At 45.5% G+C, this 20971-nt stretch overlaps 1 protein-coding gene across 5 annotated transcripts in view; it reads left to right on the top strand.

The window, feature by feature from the left end:
• Window positions 1–325: 325 nt before the first annotated feature.
• LOC147884234 (uncharacterized) overlaps window positions 326–20971 on the top strand; it is a 31378-nt gene continuing 10732 nt past the window's right edge. The window contains exons 1-5 of one of the 5 annotated variants that reach the window (XM_087398843.1): window positions 326–449; window positions 870–1131; window positions 4142–4366; window positions 16259–16294; window positions 16561–16635. In XM_087398843.1, coding sequence (XP_087254969.1) covers window positions 16274–16294; window positions 16561–16635 — 96 coding nt within the window. In that variant the 5' untranslated portion in view covers window positions 326–449; window positions 870–1131; window positions 4142–4366; window positions 16259–16273. Of the gene's footprint in view, window positions 450–738; window positions 775–869; window positions 1132–4141; window positions 4367–16258; window positions 16295–16560; window positions 16636–20971 lie in introns of those variants that run through there. The other 4 variants (XM_087398841.1, XM_087398840.1, XM_087398839.1 and 1 more) reach the window with 4 other exon arrangements.

The raw sequence follows: 20971 nt of genomic DNA on the forward strand, positions 1-20971 counted from the left end.
TTCCAAATGAGCTACTAGCGCTGCGTGCCTACAATGCGTGCCTGCAATCGAGAGCCAAAGCAAGGATCGGTGTAGTATCTATGAATTTTGTTTCTGACTATGTAGCGTTTTCCAAAGTGCTCGGCGTAGAAAAGGTCCCTTCCATCTCCAAACTCATGAACGCTATTACATAGGGCCCCTTTAGAGAACGCTAATATTGTCCGGGAGCAATTGTATTCAATCTCGCAATGAATTTAAGAAGTGTAGTATTGTGCCGCTTATTTTACTTTGTGGACTTAGCCTTGATACTGCCTTTTGCCTCACCATCCCTTCCACCTCTCTCGATTTGCTTTTGCCTCCTCCTCCCTCTCCACCATCCCCAAGCTTTCGCCTCACCTTCCCTTCTGTCTCCTCTCACCTTCCTTTAGGCTTGCCATCCCTTGGCTTTCGGCTCCTCTTCACCTCCTTTGGTTGCCTATCTTACCCCTCTGCTCCTCTTGCCTCGCCATCTTTTGGCTTCCAACTTTCCCTCCCCTTCCGCCTGCTAGCTTCCACCTACTCTCCCTTGCTCCCGCTCCCCCTCCCCCTCCGCATAGCATCTCCACTCTACCGTCTCTTTCCTCCCTCCCTCCCCCACCCCTTCCTTGATCATTCACTGCATGGTCATCACGTGGGTAGGATTTTCCATCAGCTTTGAATGATCGACAGTGACCTTAGTGCGAGCAGGAGTAGCTGGCAACTGCTCACTCAAAGAAGACTCTTGAACTCTGGCATCTCCCCGACACTGCTCTCTTGGTATGCTCTACAGGGTTGCTTGCAACGGAGCTTTCTTTTTGTAGGACGCAGTCTATTTTTCCATTAGTACTGATTTTTTCTTGTTTGTGACTTAGAGGCAGTTTGATCGCTCAATGCACATAATTGAGTGTTCGATTTTGCACGGACCTTGCAACATTGACCTCCCCCCTGGTGGTTAGTTATAGGTCAGTCTCCGTCTGATGTCGTAGAGTAAAGAGCTCGCTTGGCCCCTCTCTGCAAGTATTGCTATGGATTTCACAAGATTGTTGCAGGTGGTTGAGATCTTTGTCCCCCCCCCCTCCCCCCCTCTTCTCCTTCGTGACGCCAATCAAAAACCATGTCTGCGTTTTCAATCAAGTACCCCTCCGAGGCCCTATCAATCTTCTCCTAAATTGATTAGCATTGCGCTGCATAGAAGTGTCTTAATCAATCGCAGTATTGGGATTATTCTAACATAATTGGAAAATTTAATAGACACCACGAGTTTGTATAGCCAGAATAACTACCTTGTAGTGATCGCTGCTCTTGAAGCTCTTAAAGATGATAATTTTTGTAATCTTCTTCTTGAATTTTAAGGCTATCTAGATTAAGAGGATAGATTTTTGTTGGGAATCGGAGAGTGCCAATTGAGAGACTTAGTGAACAATGGTAGATATGCAGTCAACTAAGCATAGTTTCAATATGTTTTTTTTTCATTTTTACATGACTAGTGGTATAGGCATTAGGCTATGAGGGGTGCTTGAAACTCCTTCACTATGCTTGCACCCCAATTTCTAATTCACTTGTCTTACTTTAGTTGCTTATGTTTATGGTGTCTTGCCTTATTTATCTTCTATCAAGACTCTTGCCTCTATGTGTACGTATTTCAAGTGTAAAGTCCGTATTTCTATGTGTACGTATTTTGCACGGACCTTGCACTTGAAATACGTGTACATATGCTAAAGTTGGAAGTATAGGTCGTTTCATAGTGTTTATCATGGTTCATGTAGAGAGCCTTAGTGTAAACACTTGCAGCTCTCAAGGCCTCACAAAGGTTATCCACAAATCCTCAAATTGAATTGGAGGGAAGAAAGGATGAATCATGGCCAGCTCATGCCTTCCATTTGCCTTAGCGATCTATGCCATGCGTATGAAAAAGCTCTTTCATTATTCTTCATTGTATTGTTGGGTAGCTCTCATGCATAATGTTTTATTGATCTCCATGTACTATACATTTTGGAGTTAGCATGCCAATATTTGAAGAAGGAAGTGAACCTTGTCTATCTAGCGACCCTAAGTTCTAGTGTATTGTAAAACACATAGAAGTTTCATTGGCACACTTGGGGTCATACTTTCCAATGATATGGTCTCCAAGTGTGTTTTTTTGGCATCATTGACGACCTCAGGACCCTATCCTGAACCTTCCCATTCAGAAAGGATTTGTGCTTACCCTATCCTGAACCTTCCCATTCAGAAAGGATTTGTGCTTAGTCCTGCATGTTTCTCCTAGTGTGACATAGAAAGAAACAAATGAGTAAATGAATGCATAAATGAGGGCAGGGAATTTTCCATCAGGAAAAAGCTCTAGTCACTGGAATTTTCCATCATTCCCTTCTTTTGTATCCAGTTTGTAGTGAGGGTTTCAGCCCCTCCATACAGTTGTACTCAATTATATTCTTTTATGGCCCTCTTCGGAGGCCCATTATATGATCTCTCGGTCTTGTTCTCTCAGTTCAGTTAGTACAGTGAAGGAGAGAGAGTGAGGTAGCACTTCTCCCCTTACAAGGTCTTGTACATACGCGTGTCTTCCTCACTAAAGAGGGCTTGTCTGAGTCCCTCTAAGGGGATATGCCAAGGTTCTGAAGCTATCCATGGCCAAGGTTGAGGCTATGGCTGAGGCTGTACTGTAGAGGCTACGGTTGATCTGTCCCAATGAAAGGATGATCTGGTAGCGGCCATGGGGTGTGCTAATAGAGAGGCTATTATGTTTGCTGCTGCATTAGACTGAGAGCTGCTGTGGCTGAGATCTGCTGGAGCTGATGCTGGTAGTGCTGCATCATCTGCTACTGATGCTGCTGATGGAGGTTCTGCTGTGGGAGCGGGTTGAGCTAATGATGATCTAAGAAATGCTGCTAGAGGTGGAGCCAACAGTGGGGAAGGCTCTTGCTGAAGGAGGGAATCCTAGAGGGGCTACTGCTACATTGGGAGATGCAATAATCAGATGGGAATGCCCTCTTTTATAAAATATAGGGCTGCTGATTGGCCAACCCAGTCTGTGGCCTGCCAAATGCCACAGAGTGTCCCCGTCCGTCCAGGGACCTGCAGACTTGCGGATGTGGACGGCTGAGCTACTGACGTCTGTTGTTGTCTGGACCTACCACATGGCAACCTGTGATTCATCCTGGTGTCTGCGCCTGTCTACAGACTGCTGCATGTTGTGACTTGCTGCTGTTGCTGACTAAGCAGACATTCTCTGTTGAACTGTTGCTGTTGTGGGCTGCAAGGCTGCCAGTAAGGTAGCCATGCCATGGGCTATAGATGCCCATGACAGAAGCCTTATGGGCAGAGGAGAAGGCAGGCTGATCATGGAGCCTCTAAGAGGGCTGCCACTTGGGCAGATGGATGGCATGTATGGCTGCCAGTGTGGCAGCCAAGTGGGCTGCTGAATAGCACAGCATAGGCTGGAACAGATCCCATAAGGGGCAATCGAAGCACTCAGCAAAGGGGCCATAAGTGGCCTGGGCAGGCCCTTTATAGAGGCCTGCTGCAGGTCACCCAGTAAGGTTGGGGTCCACATAAAGGGCTGGTCAGCAAAACGCTGAGCAGTGTGGGCTGTTTGAAGGGCCAGTTGTGGTTGGCCAGTAGGCCAGTTCATGGGGAGGGGGTGTTGTGCCATATAACAAGGACCCCAGTCAGTCTTTGTGTAGCACTTGAGCATTGCAATGAGCAGTGCAAGCGTACTGCACAAAATTCAGCAAGGTAGTGCAGTGGCCTTTCCACAATGCCTTCTGCAGTCAGCCGGGCTTTCCTCAATAGTAAGAGTCCATGCAAGAGGCACCATATAAGGAAAAGTGGGTATATCCATTAAAGCTCACTTTGAGCCATGCATGAGCCAGGGGTGTTGGATCACTGCTTCATATTTTCCCAGATTTGCTATTTTAGCAGATTTATGTGCCAACTTTAGAGAAGGTTTTCGGTACAGTTTTGGTGCCATCTTTTGCTGTATAATTTTCAGCATATAGTCTTACATCTGTACTTTCAGTAGTTATATTTTAAAGCTTGTCTTGTTGTCTGTTTCAGGTTTACTGCTTACAATTTGAGCTTTTTGTTTTTCTATTTTTGACAAGCTTATTGGGAAGGTTCCTGATATAAACAATGTAATAATCAGGTAACTCAGCATGAAGGACAATATTATTTATGTCCAAACACCAGTGCAAGAGAGGCCAATAAAGCTCTTTTCCCCAAAGAAGGCCTCCGGTAATTTCCATGCTAGCACAGCGATGCAAGGTATCAAAGCGAATTTTATACCCACAAGAGGACCCAGATTTACTTTTAGATGGAGAGGATTCAATACCTGGAGGCATGATGTACATCTTTGAGCCTAGGGCAGTAGGTAAGGTTTTAAAAGTTGATGTATGCGAGCTAACTTTTACTTAGTAGTATAGCTTCTTTTCTGAAAAATATCTGCCTTAAGGAATTTGTTGTCATCATGGGAAATGTCAATCAACTTTGTCTTGTTTGGTTTTTCAAGAAGAGTTGACTTGATGATTTTGGTTTGGCTTCTTACATTTTTCATTCAAAATTGTGCATCTTTGCTCTTAGGCTTTGTATGTATTGATCATCATTATCTCTTTCTTGTCCAAATGAAGTTATGATGTGCAAACCAAATGAAGTTATGATGTGCAATGCCAATTTCAATGGAGACTCAATTTGGGCCAACCCCATACATTGAATGAGATGCTCCATCTAATCATGAGAAAGAGCTTCGGTGAATATGTGGCAACAATCTACGGGTAGACCCAGGGTACAAGTGGTGTGAAGAGGCTCCTCTAGGCAACCCTTCACCTATTTGTAGTGTAGCCCCACACTAGATTGATTCACTGATCCTTTGTCTGAGTCTCTTGCATATCACATAAAGTGCAGCTCTATCTCTCAAATGAGATGCCATCTACTCGTCCTGTCTCAACCTGTAGCGTGTGTGGGCTCACCTTCTGTGAAGAAGAAGTCAGTGATCTGTTCTTGCCTCCTAATCTTGCCCTTGTGGTAGGCACATCAACCCTAAGTCCACCACCCCCATGTTGTCATATCGGGCTTCACAGATGGGGAGGTGAGTTGCCAACATCTCTATGCCCTAAGTGTGGGAGCATAGCACCTGGAAGCGACACAATCTCACGAGTATAGTCCCTCTTTATCCATTGAGTCGTTGTGAGGGTCCAGTCTTACATGGACTCCATCAACTTACCTACGGTCTTACCATGGGTGAGGTGGTTTTGATGATATCTGTTGGGAGGCCGTCTACGTGACTGGCACTACTGGCCCTTACTTAGGATTGTACTTTGTGAACAAGTGGGGTGAAGAGTCTCCTCTCGGCAACCCTTCACCTATTTGTAGTGTAGCCCCACATTAGATTGATCCAAGGGCAAAAATGATCCTTTGTCTCAATCTCTTGCATATTACATAAAGTAAAGATCTATCTCTTACATGAGATGCCATCTACTCGTCCTGTCTCAACCTATAGCGTGTGTGAAGATACTCGAAACTGTGTGGGCTCACCTTCTATGAAGAAGAAGTCAGTGATCCGTTCATGCCTCTTGATCTTGCCCTTGTGGCAGGCCTAAGTCCACCAGCCCCATGTTGTCATATCGGGCTTAACAGATGGGGAGGTGAGTTGCCGACATCTCTATGTTCTAAGTGTGGGAGCATAGCACCCGGAAGCACAATATCTCACGGGTATATTCTCTCTTTATCCTTGTGAGGGTCCAATCTTACATGGACTCCATCGGCTTACCTACGGTTTTACCATGGGTGAGGTTGTTTTGATGATATCTGTTGGTAGGCCGTCTACGCGACTGGCACTACTGGCCCTTACTTAGGATCGTACTTTGTGTACAAGTGGGGTGAAGAGTCTCCTCTAGGCAACCCTTCACCTATTTGTAGTGTAGCCCCACATTAATGATTAGATTGATCCAAGGGTAAGAATGATCCTGTTTCTCAGTCTCTTGCATATCCATAAAGTGCAGATCTATCTCACATGAGATGCCGTCTACTCGTCCCGTCTCAACCTGTAGCGTGTGTGAAGATATCCAAAACCGTGTGGGCTCACCTTCTATGAAGAAGAAGTCAGCGATCAGTTCCTTCCTCCTGATCTTGCCCTTGTGGTAGGGCTAAGTCCACCACCCCCATGTCGTCGTCATATTCGGCTTCACAAATGGGGAGGTGAGTTGTTGACATCTCTATGTCCTAAGTATGGGAGCACAGCACCCGAAAGTGACAAAATCTCACGGCTATAGTCCCTCTTTATCCATGGAGTCGTTGTGAGGGTCCATTCTTACATGGACTCCATCGGCTTACCTACGGTTTTACCATGGGTGAGGTTGTTTTGATGATATCTGTTGGGAGGCCGTCTACGCAACTGGCACTACTGGCCCTTACTTAGGATCGTACTTTGTGTACAAGTGGGGTGAAGAGTCTCCTCTAGGCAACCCTTCGCCTATTTGTAGTGTAGCTCCACATTAGATTGATCCAAGGGCAATAATGATCGTTTGTCTCGGTCTCTTGCATACCACATAAAGTGTAGATCTATCTCTCGCATGAGATGTCGTCTACTCGTCCCGTCTCAACCTGTAGCGTGTGTGAAGATACCCAAAACCGTGTGGGCTCACCTTCTATGAAGAAGAAGTCAGTGATCCGTTCCTGCCTCTTGATCTTGCCCTTGTGGCAAGCCTAAGTCCACCACCCGCATGTCGTCGTCATATCAGGCTTCACAAATGGGGAGGTGAGTTGCCGACATCTCTATGTCCTAAGTATGGGAGCACATTACCCGGAAGCGATAAAATCTCACATGTATAGCCTCTCTTTATCCATGGAGTCGTTGTGAGGGTCCAGTGTTACATGGACTCCATTGGCTTACCTATGGTTTTACCATGGGTGAGGTTGTTTTGATGATATCTGTTGCAAGGCTATCTATGCGATTGGCACTACTTGTAAGAAAATAATACAACGTCTGTGCTCAACAGATAACAGGATCTCGTACGCAAGAGAGAAAACAGATAGTATGGAGAATCAAAAATTTGATTATTGTAGAACTTGATCGTGGTCCTTTATGCGGACGACCTTGTCATAACAGGGAACCATGAAGAGAAGATCTCACAAACAAAGCATTTGCTAGGAAGAGAGTTTGAAATGACAGACCTCGGATTGATGCATTTCTGTTTGGGGATTGAAGTTTGGCAAGAGCCAAAACAGATCTTCATTTCACAGCTGAAGTATGCTGGAGAGATACTGAAGGCATTTGACATGGCTGAGTGCAAGACAGTTGGTACCCCTATGGAGGTTGATGTGAAGCTCTCAAACGAGGATTCATCACCACTGGTGGACGAAGAGCGAAGTAAAGAAGGCTTGTGGGCAGTTTGATTTACTTGTGCAACACACGACCGGACATCAGCTTTGCGACTGGTGTACTAAGCAGGTTTTCCAATAAGCCCCGAGAGAACCATTGGAGGGCAGGGATGCGGGTGCTGAAATACATCAAAGGCACACTTGATTATGGCATCACCTATACCAAGGGCAATATCTTGACCGGATTCTGTGACTCGGATTGGGCAGGAGACGTGGACAGCAGGGGATCAGTGACAGGTTACTGTTTCTCACTTGGATCTGGAGCTGTGTCATGGGTTAGCAAGAAGCAACCCACAGTTACTCTTTCTTCTACCGAGGCTGAGTACAAATCAGCATGCTTTGCTTCTTGCGAGGCAGTGTGGTTGAGGAGGATTTTGGGGGACATGGGTGCAGTGCAGAACAAGCCCACGAAGTTATCATGTGACAATCAGAGTTGCATGGCGATTGCAAAGAATCCGGTGTTCCACGCTCGCACAAAACACATTGAGATTCAATCTCGCTTTGTACGCGAGCTCATCATGGATGGAGAGGTCGACTTGGTGTACTATCCGACTACAGAGAATGCTGCGGACATCTTCACGAAGGCTCTTAGAAGAGACTTGCTGGAGAGGCATCTTCATCGACTTGGCATTGGGCCGAAAAAATAAGTTCACTTATGGGTGGACATTGAGGGGGGGTGTTAGATATCAATGCTCCACTCTCGTGTAACTACGCGGGAACCAACTAACTCTACTTGTAAGCCTCCCATATGAGGAGTAGGCATTTGAGTAGCTCGGTTATCCGGTAGGTCCTGGCTTGGACACCAGATGGGGGCCATGTGTGGCCTGATGGCTGGACGGAGTTAGCACACTACCAACTAGGCTACATGCAAGTGTGGGAAGGCATCCCATGACTGACCGCATTGAGGGTAGACGGAGCATTTCTCGGGGCAGCTCACTCTCGGGTTGCGGGGCTTGTTTGGAGCCCCAGATGATCTCGGATGGCTCTGGGCCGAACGGTAACCGTAGGTTTGTTGCTCTATTTTGTGCCATGGTTCTATTGTGTGATTGGTGGCCTATTTCGAGACTGACACCTAGTCGACCGTTTTGGGCAAACTGGGTCGGTCATCAAATTGGGTCTAACCGACTACGACTAGTGGCTATATAAGAGTGAGCCCGTGAAGCCCATTTCATCACTGGCTACAGCAACTCTGATTCTTTAGCATCCAGCCTCTGTCTTCTACTGTTTCCTGCTCGCCATCGAAGCTTCTTTCACAGGAGCGCACGGTTGGGAGGCAGCGCCATCTATTGTATCTACACTTGCCTCCTTCTTTGAAGATATACAAATTTGCATCAAATGGGCTTCTCCTGAATCCGTTTTGCAGAAAGTAGGCATTAATTCGCTGGCGTTTTGCAGAAAGTAGGCATTAATTCGCTGGTACCACGCTCGTGGGGCCTGTTTCAGTCCGTAAAGTGCCTTCTTCAATTTACAGACTTTACCTTCTGAACCAGGGATCACAAAACCTGGTGGTTGTTCCACGTATACCTCCTCCTTGAGATTCCCATTCAGAAAGGCGGATTTTACATCCATCTGAAACACGGGCCAACTTCCCTGGGCAGCTAAAGCCAAAACACTACGAATTGTGGTTAGTCGAGCTGTGGGAGCAAAAGTATCTTGATAATCAAAACCATGTACATGTGTGAATCCTTTTGCCACGAGTCGAGCTTTGTACTTATCCAACGCGCCGTCGGACTTGTACTTGGTCTTGTACACCCACTTGGTGCCGATTACCTTGCATTTTGGTGGTCGATCCACAAGGTCCCAAGTGTTGTTCTTCATTATGGAGCCATACTCCGACTGCACAGCCTCCATCCACCTATCATCACCTTGTGCCTCTTTAAGACACTTGGGTTCATCAGCACGGATCACCTCTGTCATCAAAGCCTAGTTGACCAAGTGTTCTTGCGCCCTTCTTTGCTCCTCTAATCTCTTGGACCGATGGTGTTCGGATGGTTCTCTCAATGGCTGGAGGTTCTCTGCCGTCCAAAAGTTGCTTTACCCATTTCGGGAATGGCCGTTGCCGTTGTGGTTCTGCAGGCTCTTCTTCATCTTCTTTATCTTAAATCCTCCCAAGCACCGTTGGGGGAGTTCGGTCTCATGTTGATGGTGGTACTGGATGGATATCCTGGTCCTGGTTGTCTGGAAAGGAAGCATCCTCCTCCAATTGATGCGGCTGTTCTGAGAAGACCACATCGCGACTTACAATTACCTTCTTGGTAACAGGGTTATAGAGATGGTAACCCTTCATCTCTTCACTGTAGCCCAAGAAAATACACTTCCGACTCTTCGGTTCCCATTTGGTCCTGGTAGCATCAGGGACATGCACAAAACAGTCACATCCAAAAACATTTTAAGTCACATCCAAAAACTCTGAAATGTATAGCTTAAGGTTTCTTACCAGAAAAAGCTTACAGTGGAGTCATCCCGTTCACAGCCTTCGTGTAGCTACGATTGAGAATGTAAACTGCAGTGCTACATGCTTCAGCCCAGAAAGTCTGGCAAATCTTTCCCTTTCATCATACTCCTACCCATTTCGCAAATGACGCGCATCTTGCGTTCTGCTACTCCATTTTGCTGTGATGTATGTGACAGGGCTTTCTGCCTCTTGATCCTGTGACTTTTGCAGTAACTTTCGAATTCAGTTGATGCGAACTCTCCACCTTTGTCTGATCTCAATTTCTTTACCTTCCTCCCCGATTCTTTCTCGACCATTACATGCCCTTCCTTGAACCTACTAAAGGCCTCGTCTTTAGTCATCAGGAAGTATATCCATATCCTTCTACTATAGTCGTCGATCAGCATCATGAAGTAGTAGGAACCACCCAAAGCTTCCGTCTCCATCTTTCCGCAGAGGTCCGTGTGAACGAGCTCTAGAGGAGTCTTTGCCTTGCTGGCCTCTTTAGGAAAGGGCTGCCGATGCTACTTGCCCATCATGCAAGCTTCACATACATCGGGCAGATCTGAAATTTCTGGTAGGTCTGCAATCATTCCACTTTTATGCATCTCCTTCAAAGAACTAAGGTTTAGATGACCAAACCTCTCATGCCACAGCTTAGTGTTCTTCACATTGGCTCGAGCACTGAAAGTTGAGAGTTCGTAGATGTTGTCATACTATCTATTTTCTCTCTTGCGAACGAGATCCCGTTATCTGTTGAGCACAAACGTTGTATTATTTTCTTACATGGTATCAAAGCCTGGACTCTAGCAAGAAGATTTGGTAGTGTGTTTCTATGTGCGAGCAGATTGTGAGAGATGGCCCAGCCCGCAAGATTGCGAATCCCGCCGTTCGGCGAAAGCGAAAAGTTGGACGGCTCTAACTATCCACTCTGGAAGTTCAAGATGAAGACCATCCTAAGCGCATACGAGCTTTGGAATACTGCTACTTGGGTGGACGTGAGGCCGGTTGCGAGACTGGATCCAGCCAATGCAGGACAACAGATAGTATCAACTACGGATGAGATTCTCGCGTGGACAAGAAGAAATGCAGATGCGCTGTGTTCTATTGTCTGCAGTGTAAGTGATTCCGTCATGGCGTTAATTCAACATGTCACCACAGCGGAGGAGGCATGGACGGTCTTGAAAAATCAGCACAAGACCACGAATCAGACGCAGATTCAGAATCTGAAGACTCAACTCGCGAACAAGAAACTGTTCGAGTCTGAAGCGGCAGAGAAGTTCATCACCAGGGTAAAGAATCTGCGCGATCAAATGACTGCGATTGGCATCACCATCACCAGCGAGAATCTAGCACGAAGGTGCATATGGATTCTCCCACCAAAGTACAACGGTCTTGTTACGGCGCTGAATACGCAGAACAAAATTCCACCCCTCAACTTTGAGGATTTCAGCACGATGCTTCTAGAGGAGGAGATGCGTCAAAAGACGAGGACCGGAGAAGATTCGACTTTCTGGACCGGATCAAAGAAAGATAAGGGTAAGGACTCTGGTAACTTATCTTCTTCTGATGATAAAAAGAGAAAGAAGATCAAGTGCTTCTATTGCAACAAGGCAGGGCACAAGCATAATGAGTACCGAAAGAAGATTGCAAATGAGAATGGAGTAAAGAAAGAGTCCAGCAACAGCGCGCAGGCAGTACCAGTAGAGCTGTTCGTAGCAATTAAGGAGATTTGCACGGAGGCAGTTCATGTACCTGTGGATGAACCTTGGATCATTGACAGTGGTGCATCGCGCCACATGACCAGTCGAAAGGATTGGTACACCTATCTATAGCCGGTAGGGAATGACATCCTGGTAGCAGTTGGCAATGATACAAAATGTCTAGCAAAAGGAAAAGGTATGATTGCTCTCAAGTCAGATGGAGTTGTAAAACAGTTGTCCGATGTTCTTTATGTGCCACATATCAAGAAAAACTTGTTGTCCGTTTCTGCGATCACGGATCGGAATCTCAAAGTTCAATTCGATAAGAATGGCGCACAGATTTTGGATATTCAAGGGAAGGTCGTTGGTAAAGGTACACGGCGAATAAAAAATTTGATTACTGTAGATCTGATACAATAGATGGCGCTGCCTCCCAACCGTGCGCTCCTGTGATAGAAGGTTCGATGGCAAGCAGGAAACAGTAGAAGACGGAGGCTGGATGCTAAGGAATCAGGGTTGCTGTAGCCAGTGATGAAATGGGCTTCACGTGCTCGCTCTTATATAGCCACTAGTCGTAGTCGGTCAGACCCAATTTGGTGACCGACCCAGTGTGCTCAAAACGGTCGACTGGGGGTCGGTCACTAAATAGGCCATCGACCACACGATAGAACCGTGGCGCAAAATAAACCAAATAGGGATGAAGTATGCAACTTTATGTGCATATTATTGTATAATTATTTGCTACTTACAAAAAGGTTCTAAACAAGGGATATGTCCTCAATGCGGTCAGTCATGGGATGCCTTCCCGCACTTGCATGTAGCCTAGTCGGCAGTGTGCCAACTCCGTCCAGCCATCAAGCCACACATGGCCTCCATCTGGTATCCAAACTAGGACCTACCGGATAACTGAGCTACTCAAATGCCTTCTCCTCATGTGGGGGGCTTATAAGTAGAGTTAGCTTGTTCCCGCGTAGTTACACGAGAGTGGAGCATTGATATCTAACACTACTGGCCCTTACTTAGGATCATACTTAGTGTACAAGTGGGGTGAAGAGGCTTTTGTAGGCAGCCCTTTACCTATTCGTAGTGTAGCCCCACACTAGATTGATCCAGGGGCAACAATGACCCTTTGTCTCAGTCTCTTGCATATCACATAAAGTGCAAATCTATCTCCACATGAGATGCCTTCTACTCATCCTGTCTCAACCTGTAGTGTGTGTGAAGATACCCAAAATCGTGTGGGCTCACCTTTTGTGAAGAAGAAGTCAGTGATCCATTCCTGCCTCTTGATCTTGCCCTTGTGGCAGGCCTAAGTCCACCAGCCTCATGTTGTCGTCATATCGGGCGTCACAGATGGGGAAGTGAGTTGCCGACATCTCTATGTCCTAAGTATGGGAGCATAGCACCCAGAAGCGACAAAATCTCGCAGGTATAGTTTCTCTTTATCCATGGAGTCGTCGTGAGGATCCAGTCGTACATGGACTCCATCGGCTTACCTACGGTTTTACCATGGGTGAGGTTGTTTTGATGATATCTGTTGGTAGGCCGTCTACGCGACTGGCACTACTGGCCCTTACTTAGGATCGTACTCTGTGTACAAGTGGAGTGAAGAGTCTCCTCTAGGCAACCCTTCACCTGATTGTAGTGTAGCCCCACATTAGATTGATCCAAGGGCAACAATGATCGTTTGGTCTCAGTCTCTTGCATATCACATAAAGTGCAGATCTATCTCTCACATGAGATGTCGTCTACTCGTCCCGTCTCAACCTGTAGCATGTGTGAAGGCTTACCTTCTGTGAAGAAGAAGTTAGTGATCCGTTCCTGCCTCCTGATCTTGCCCTTGTGGCAAGCCAGCCCCATGTCATCATCATATCGGGCTTCACAGATGGGGAGGTGAGTTGCCGACATCTCTATGTCCTAAGTATGGGAGCACAGCACCCAGAAGCAACAAAATCTCATGGGTATAGTCCCTCTTGTTGGGATAAGTATGATCAAGGGCTTGCCCTATGGTGCATGTGTGCATCTAGGGGAGTCACATGTGTGTTGTAAAGGCACATCAAGTGCTATGATGTGTCTAGTGTGTGACCTAAGTGATGATGTAAGACAATGGCAATCCCACTGATGTAGGGATTGATTCCCACTGATGTAGGGGCTGATTGCCACTTATGTAGGAAAGGTATTACCTTCTCCCCCTTTCTATAAGAGAGAGTCATCTCTCTCACAATCCATAATAGAGAACTACCATCTTTCTTTCATTGTGCTCTCACACCTTTTGCAAGATGCATCTATTCTATCCTACGGGATTCTACACTTGGTATCAGAGCATTAGGTTCTAGATCTAGCCTAGTCTAGCATTAGGTGCTATCTCTAGCATTAGGTGCTATCTCTAGCATAAGATGCTTGGAATACTTTCATTTAGCCACCTCTATGAAGCATGCAAGTGAAAGCATCATGTTCTGTCGTATGGAATTTGGTTGCAAGCCTTTGCTACTCTAAATGCTTGTATTTTGAAGCTCTTCAACTCTTTCTAGCCTTGTAAGAGAGTAGACACTGCCCATTTTGGGTTAGACCCTCTCATGGTTACCTTCTTGAATATGGATAAGTTCAATGGTTAAGGCTTTCACACATGGCAGATGAAGGTTAAGTTTGCATTGATGAGGGAAAACCTTTGGGGGCTTGTCAAACCTGCTTCAATTTCTTCTTCAACAGCCTCTAATGCTGGAGAATCCTCAGCTCCGACACGCCCGGCAAGAGATCCTGCTAGAGAGGAGAAAGCATATGGCATCATTGCTCTTGGCTTAGGAGATGACTATATTCATCACATTTCTGATTTAGAGTCTCCTTCTGAAGCTTGGCAGAACTTTGACATTATTTTTGGTGCTAGCTCTCACATCTCAAAATTGTCACTTAAGATTGCTTTCTTTGAATTAAAGATGGCTGGTGGCACTCCTTTGGCTGCCCATGTCAATCATATGCGGAGTCTCATGACTCAACTTGCTTCTATCAACTCTCCAATCACTACAGATGATGCAATGGCAGTGTTGCTCAAAAGTATGCCTGAAGATTATGATCATGTTGTTACTACTTTGAAAAATCTTCCTAATCCTACTCTTGAAGGTCTTATTACTGCTCTTCAACAAGAAGAAAGGCACATGGAACTCCAGAGAGGCAATGACACAGCCTATGCCCTAAAAATTTAGAAGGGAAGTTTTCACCTTGCAAACATTGTCGGAAGACTAATCACCTCTCAAAATATTGCTTCAAGATCAATCCATGCAAACATTGTGGCGAAAACAATCACCATGAAAAGTATTGTAAAGCCAAAAAGGAAGCAACTACAAAGTCAGAAACTGCCAATCTACTTTCAATTGATGTGCCTCCACAAGATGAGGCCTCCTATGAAGACTATGCTTTTTAGGCACTTTTTTGTTTATCATCACTTGGTCAAATTTTGGGGTTCTCTGCCTGGAGTAGTACTCCAAAAAGAATATGTTATGTAAATCACCTCTGGTCACCATATGATGTAGACCATGTGATATGCATTTTGTCTATCCCATTTCTGTGAACCTCACACCCTTGGGAACCCTTGCTAGCATGAGATCCTAGCCATAGATTTATCCTTGACCACCATGAGATGGCATGAGAAACTATGGGACTAGAAGTATCCTTGACACTGCAAGAGGCAACCCCTTGAGGGGGGGTATGTTGGGATAAGTATGATCAAGGGCTTGCCCTATGGTGCATGTGTGCATCTAGGGGAGTCACATGTGTGTTTGTGTGTGTTGTAAAGGCACATCAAGTGCTATGATGTGTCTAGTGTGTGACCTAAGTGATGATGTAAGACAAAGGCAATCCCACTGATGTAGGGATTGATTCCCACTCATGTAGGGGCTGATTGCCACTTATGTAGGGAAGGTATTACCTTCTCCCCCTTTCTATAAAAGAGAGTCATCTCTCTCACAATCCATAATAGAGAACTACCATCTTTCTTTCATTGTGCTCTCACACCTTTTGCAAGATGCATCTATTCTATCCTACGGGATTCTACACCTCTTTATCCATGGAGTCGTTGTGAGGGTCCAGTCTTACATGGACTCCATCGGCTTACCTACTGTTTTACCATGGGTGAGGTTGTTTTGATGATATCTGTTTGGAGGCCGTCTACACGACTGGCACTATTGGCCCTTACTTAGGATCGTACTTTGTGTACAAGTGGGGTGAAGAGTCTCCTCTAGGCAATACTTCACCTATTTGTAGTGTAGCCCCACATTAGATTGATCCAAGGGCAACGATGATCCTTTGTCTCAGTCTCTGGCATATCACATAAAGTGCAGATCTATCTCTCACATGAGATGCCGTCTACTTGTCCTGTCTCAACTTGTAGCGTGTGTGAAGATACCCAAAACCGTGTGGGCTCACCTTCTGGGAAGAAGTCAGTGATCCGTTCCTGCCTCTTGATCTTGCCCTTGTGGCAGGCCTAAGTCCACCAGCCCCATGTTGTCGTCATATTGGGCGCCACAGCTGGGGAGGTGAGTTGCCGACTGTCCTAAGTATGGGAGCACAGCACCCAGAAGGGACAAAATATTATGCACTAGAATGTATCTGTAATTTGTTTAAAATGCATGTTGAGCAATTAGATGGCGAAGAGATATGAAAGAATCAATATGGAAAAGGTAAAAAGTGATTTCATCGTGTGTCCATGTGTTTTAGGAATAATTTCATGGCTGATATAACTTTGAAAAATTTCTAGGAAAATTGTGTAGGCATGCACCCTTCGCTGAAAAAGGTGAGAATTTCCAGTTCAATTAAATTTGAGGATTACAGAATAGTAGAAAGGAATCGAATTTCAAGCATAGGAGAACTGATTTTATATAAAACTATTCATATGGTATATTTTATTCTACTATATAGATTAAGGGATGTTTTGATTATCACTAAAGGAATGAAGCTGGAAACATGAAAAATGAACTTCAATATCTATAAACATAAGATGCAAGTTTTTTTGAAATCCAAGTGTTTTCTTAACTCAAGTGTGTTAAATCTTTGGTAAAGGGTGGAGCTTCCAACGTGAAAAGCAGGAAGATGAAAGAATTGTCGAAGGATTACAAAAATGCTACATCTGTGAAGGTATGTATGGTTATTCTTTCTTAATCATTTTATGAAAAATGTTATAAATTTGCATTAGAACATATCTATTTTCAAGCAAGTTAAAGGATGATTAATCTATTAAAACACAAGATCCCTTTATGTCACGGGCATTCCACAAGCCTGTGGCCATGCTAGCTATAGGCCAGCACAGCAGCCACGTGGACTGCCGAACAAGTATAGCCAGCCAGTCGTACAAGTGCGAGTAGATGAGCATGAGCAAGAGTAGGTGCGGGATTGCCATCGTGTATGATGACATCATCGTTGGCATCCCTGCTGACCACCACATCAGCATATAGGTCGGTGCAGCCAGGTCGGCAGTCTGTAGCCCTCCAATCGGTGCATCTAGGGGCCCAAGGGGGGCTATAAAAGGCAGCTCCTTGGCCCTCATTCTTCATCCACTTTTTGGGCCTGAAGTGCAACTCTACAGCTTTGCAGTGAGGGTTTATCCCAGTTGTACTCAACCTTGTGGGATTCATTCTTTAGTTATTCATTGCCTCTTTGGAGGTCCCATATATTCAGTCTCACACACTCACCATCACAGTTTTCACATGGTTATTTTGAGTCTAATCTATTTCAGTCTATCTCTTGCAGTTAGAGGTGAGGTAAGAGTGAGTGAGCACCTTCTCCCCTTACATTGGTTTCAGAGCTTCAGTTTCAATCTTGAGATAGCCAGTTCCTCATCTCTCTGTGGTAGTATCTTTTGTCCCTACCTTGGACTAGTGGTAGTACCCTTTGTGCCTACCCCAGACTATTAGCTGCTCCCTCCCTTACTTCATCGCGCATTGGGCTGGCTCCCGTCTTCACTTGTAGGTCTTTACACCTTGCGGTGTGCAGAAAGGAGGGGGAAATTTTTCCCAGGGATCAGGAGGTGCGGGTCAGCCAGGGATAGCCCATCTGTTTATGGTCCAGACAAGATCCGGCAAGGACACCACGAATCTTACAGAGCAATCCGACAACGGGGTCGACGAGGGAGCCAACACAGCTCCTCACCCATCAGTGACACCACAACGGGAGGCTCCATTAACAACTTCTGCCATGTAGGTCATGATGCAAGCCATGATGCAGATGTAGGCTCAACAGAATGAGCAACAGATGCAAATGCAGGCTCAACAATCCGAGACCCTATTCACATGTTACAGCTTCAACAATTGCGGGAGGATAGGGAGCAGGACGTCAGAGATCTTGTGTGGGCTACTCAAGAAGCCAAAGAAGGAGACCGGGCAGCTCGGGACGCAAAAGAAGAATGGGACCCTCTCCTCCTCATCTCTCTACTTCACCCCAAGGAAGGAGAGGACAAGGAGCGAGTGCCGCAGCCCACAAAGTTTTCATTCCCTGGCAAACTGAATTTTCTAAGGTATGATGAAAAAGCCGAGCCCCTCGTCTTAATCTCTTGGCTTAATCAGCTCGATAGTTATTTTTCCCCTTACACTTTATGTGCAAAATGGTCTCTTATATCTGATGCACCTTCTCCCCTTACACTTTATGTGCAAAATGGTCTCTTATATCCGATGCAAAAATACATTAATGAAAACTGAGTATTTAGAGGAGTTTACCTCAACTATACCTTCACCAGTTGCAACTTCAAAATCCATAGAACTTGTAAGCCCTATCAGGGCTGATTGCCCTGCCCATATTTCAAATAAATGGTTGTTTGCCTGCACAAAAGAAGGCTCTGACCTGCCTGCAAATTCAGTCTGTCATTGTAAGACATAAAGCTACTCGAGCTGAACTCTTGTGCTAGATAAATTACTGTTTTATGACAACCAGCCACAAGGTTAATCAATACACAAAAAAGAGAGAAATTATCAGAGGAACAAACAACCAAAGTCGACTGGTGTACAAAGAGCAAGGTGGTGAAGTAGAACAATAGCAAAGCAGAACCAAAAACTAGCTCCATAACTCCAAAACAAGTTGGAGAGTCACATCTAGTTGATAGCAGTGGCATCATATCTAAGCTTCCTCATCTTTTGTTGAGATAGTTACCAGCACCTCTTTGTGCAGCTCCAAAGTCAAAAGTGGTAGGGACACTTACTTGGTAGAGCTATTGCATGTGATTTCTGTTATCTTTCTAAGAAAACATGGCCCTCAAGGGAAAACCTACAAGGGGCTCCCAAATTAAAGTTCTTTGGCAAGAGGTATTGATCATCGTGTCCCGGATGACCTTAGAGGTTCTTAATCATCCTCCCAAACTTCAAACACCACTACTCCATCCTTACGTCAACCTCATCAGAAACCCTTTATAGGAAGAGGAAGTGACAAAAGGGGTTCCACAAATGAGACCCTAAGTAAAGAATCTCTCCATACACCTCCACTAACTAACCCAGGCCACATATAGACATTATAAATTTCTCAAACATTGTTTACATAAAAAATTCCTATGGATTTTCTAGCATGCATGGCACATGAGTGTATAAAAATTATGTATGATGAGGCTACTCAATAGTACCAAGATCATCCACCCCAGCCCCTTGGTGGCGGCAGATTCTCCCATCCCACTTTCTTTGTAGTCCCACCTGTGTATTGCATGTGCGTGTATTGAAGTCACCAAGAAGGAGGGTATCTCCTTGCCTGGAGAACTCTATAATGTCATCATGTATCGTCACGAAGCTGGTGGCATCATCGATGGGGGTGGTGGATGTGGCAGGGATGCTTTACACTCTGACATTGAGAGCCTTATTGGCTCTCTATTACTGCTCCAAAATGGTGGCTGAAACAGTTGTCTTCGTAGGCTCTCATTTCACGACATCCACTCATCTGCACGTCCTTGTGATGGTCGACTACATGGTAGTTATCTGTGATTCCATTGCCTCAACCACTGCTCGGGGCTGTTACCACGGCTTCGACCACCTTATGGAGCTGTGATATATTTTTACTCAAGCTATGGATGAGGTGGAGGTGCTCCTCTCATGTTTAAAGGTAGTGTACCTCGATGAGAAGATGCTCCCAAGCATCCGATGGGATCGTGTGACCATGGAGCGATGAGTATGGATATGGTGTGAATGTGGCATGGGTGATAAGAGGTAGAGACCTAGGTGGGGCTTTCTTTGGCTTTCCTATCTAAGTAGAAAAATTCGAATTCGTGATTCGAAAAAATCGAGAAAATCGCTCGAATGATTCAAATGGGAAAAAAAATCGATTAAAAAAACGGTGACACGTTACGTTTTTTATATAAATCGCCACATCATCACCACATATTCGTATGAATAACTTTTATTCGTATGAATAAGTATTCATATGAATAAAGTATTCGTACGAATAAACTTGTATTAGGACGAATACGTTCCTTTGATTTTGCATATAATCTCATTGTTTGCCAATTTTTCTTATGGATGCTTTGATGATGTTGAAGATCCAGAGGAGAAAGAAAGAAAGAAAGAAAGTTTTTCAAAGTCTTCGGAAGACCGATGGGTCTATGAGACTGTGAAAATCCTGATACAATGAGCTGTGGTAGTGGAGCTACTAAACGAGCATCCATACCAATGCGAAATGCAAAAAATGCAAAAATGCAGAATGGCAGTACTAAGTCCTAAGTACAACATAGTCATGTCGATGGTTGACTATATATCAATCTCAGCATCATCATCAATATCATCATCAGCCCCAGCAACAGCAAGATATCAGGATAGATGAGGCAGTGGAGGCATGAAGTCGGCAATAGAGTGCTGTCGGCCACTCAGAGGTGCGGTCCTGGCACGTCTCCTGGTCGTAGCTCTGCGTCTAACCAGGGCTATTGTGACCCCCGTCGATCGTGGGCTCATACTCTAAACAAGGAGGGGATGTATCCAAGTGTGATCTGTGTGTCGACTCTCTATCTGAGCTGTCGAGTCTTGGGCTCCGGGGTCACGGTCATGTCGAGGCCTCGTCTCGTTGGGGTCCATGTGGTCTAGCTGAAAGAACTCCGTGATAGAGCTCTGAGAGGGATCAACTGAGGAAGAATTCTACTCCTGTCTCCATGCTTGGAGTATCCTCTCGCGGTGTCTAAGTGCCTCATGAATGAAACCTGCCAAACACCGCTGGTCTGGATAGGAGAGGACTCTCAGAGCCGCTCGTCGTCATCATACGAAACCCTAGCCACCAATTTGTCACTAGGCCGTCTTTAGCGCTGCTAGTTCCGACGTCGAATCCTAGAGACATCCAAGGGATCAAGAGTTGCTGAGGGGAGGGTCGCAGGCCAGGTCTACGTCAGCCCTAGGCTAAGTTGAGCCTATGGCTCAGCTTGGGGTGTTAGACTTAGCAAAGGGGTTCCCAAAACCCACGATGGACAATATGGAGTTCCCAAAGACTGGCACTCATCTCTCTTAAGAGAGTTGTGTGT

The sequence above is a fragment of the Dipteris shenzhenensis genome, chromosome 27 (assembly GCF_047967505.1).
Source record: "Dipteris shenzhenensis isolate YYH24624 ecotype China chromosome 27, Dip_SZ_1.0, whole genome shotgun sequence".
In the NCBI taxonomy this organism is placed as follows: domain Eukaryota; kingdom Viridiplantae; phylum Streptophyta; class Polypodiopsida; order Gleicheniales; family Dipteridaceae; genus Dipteris; species Dipteris shenzhenensis.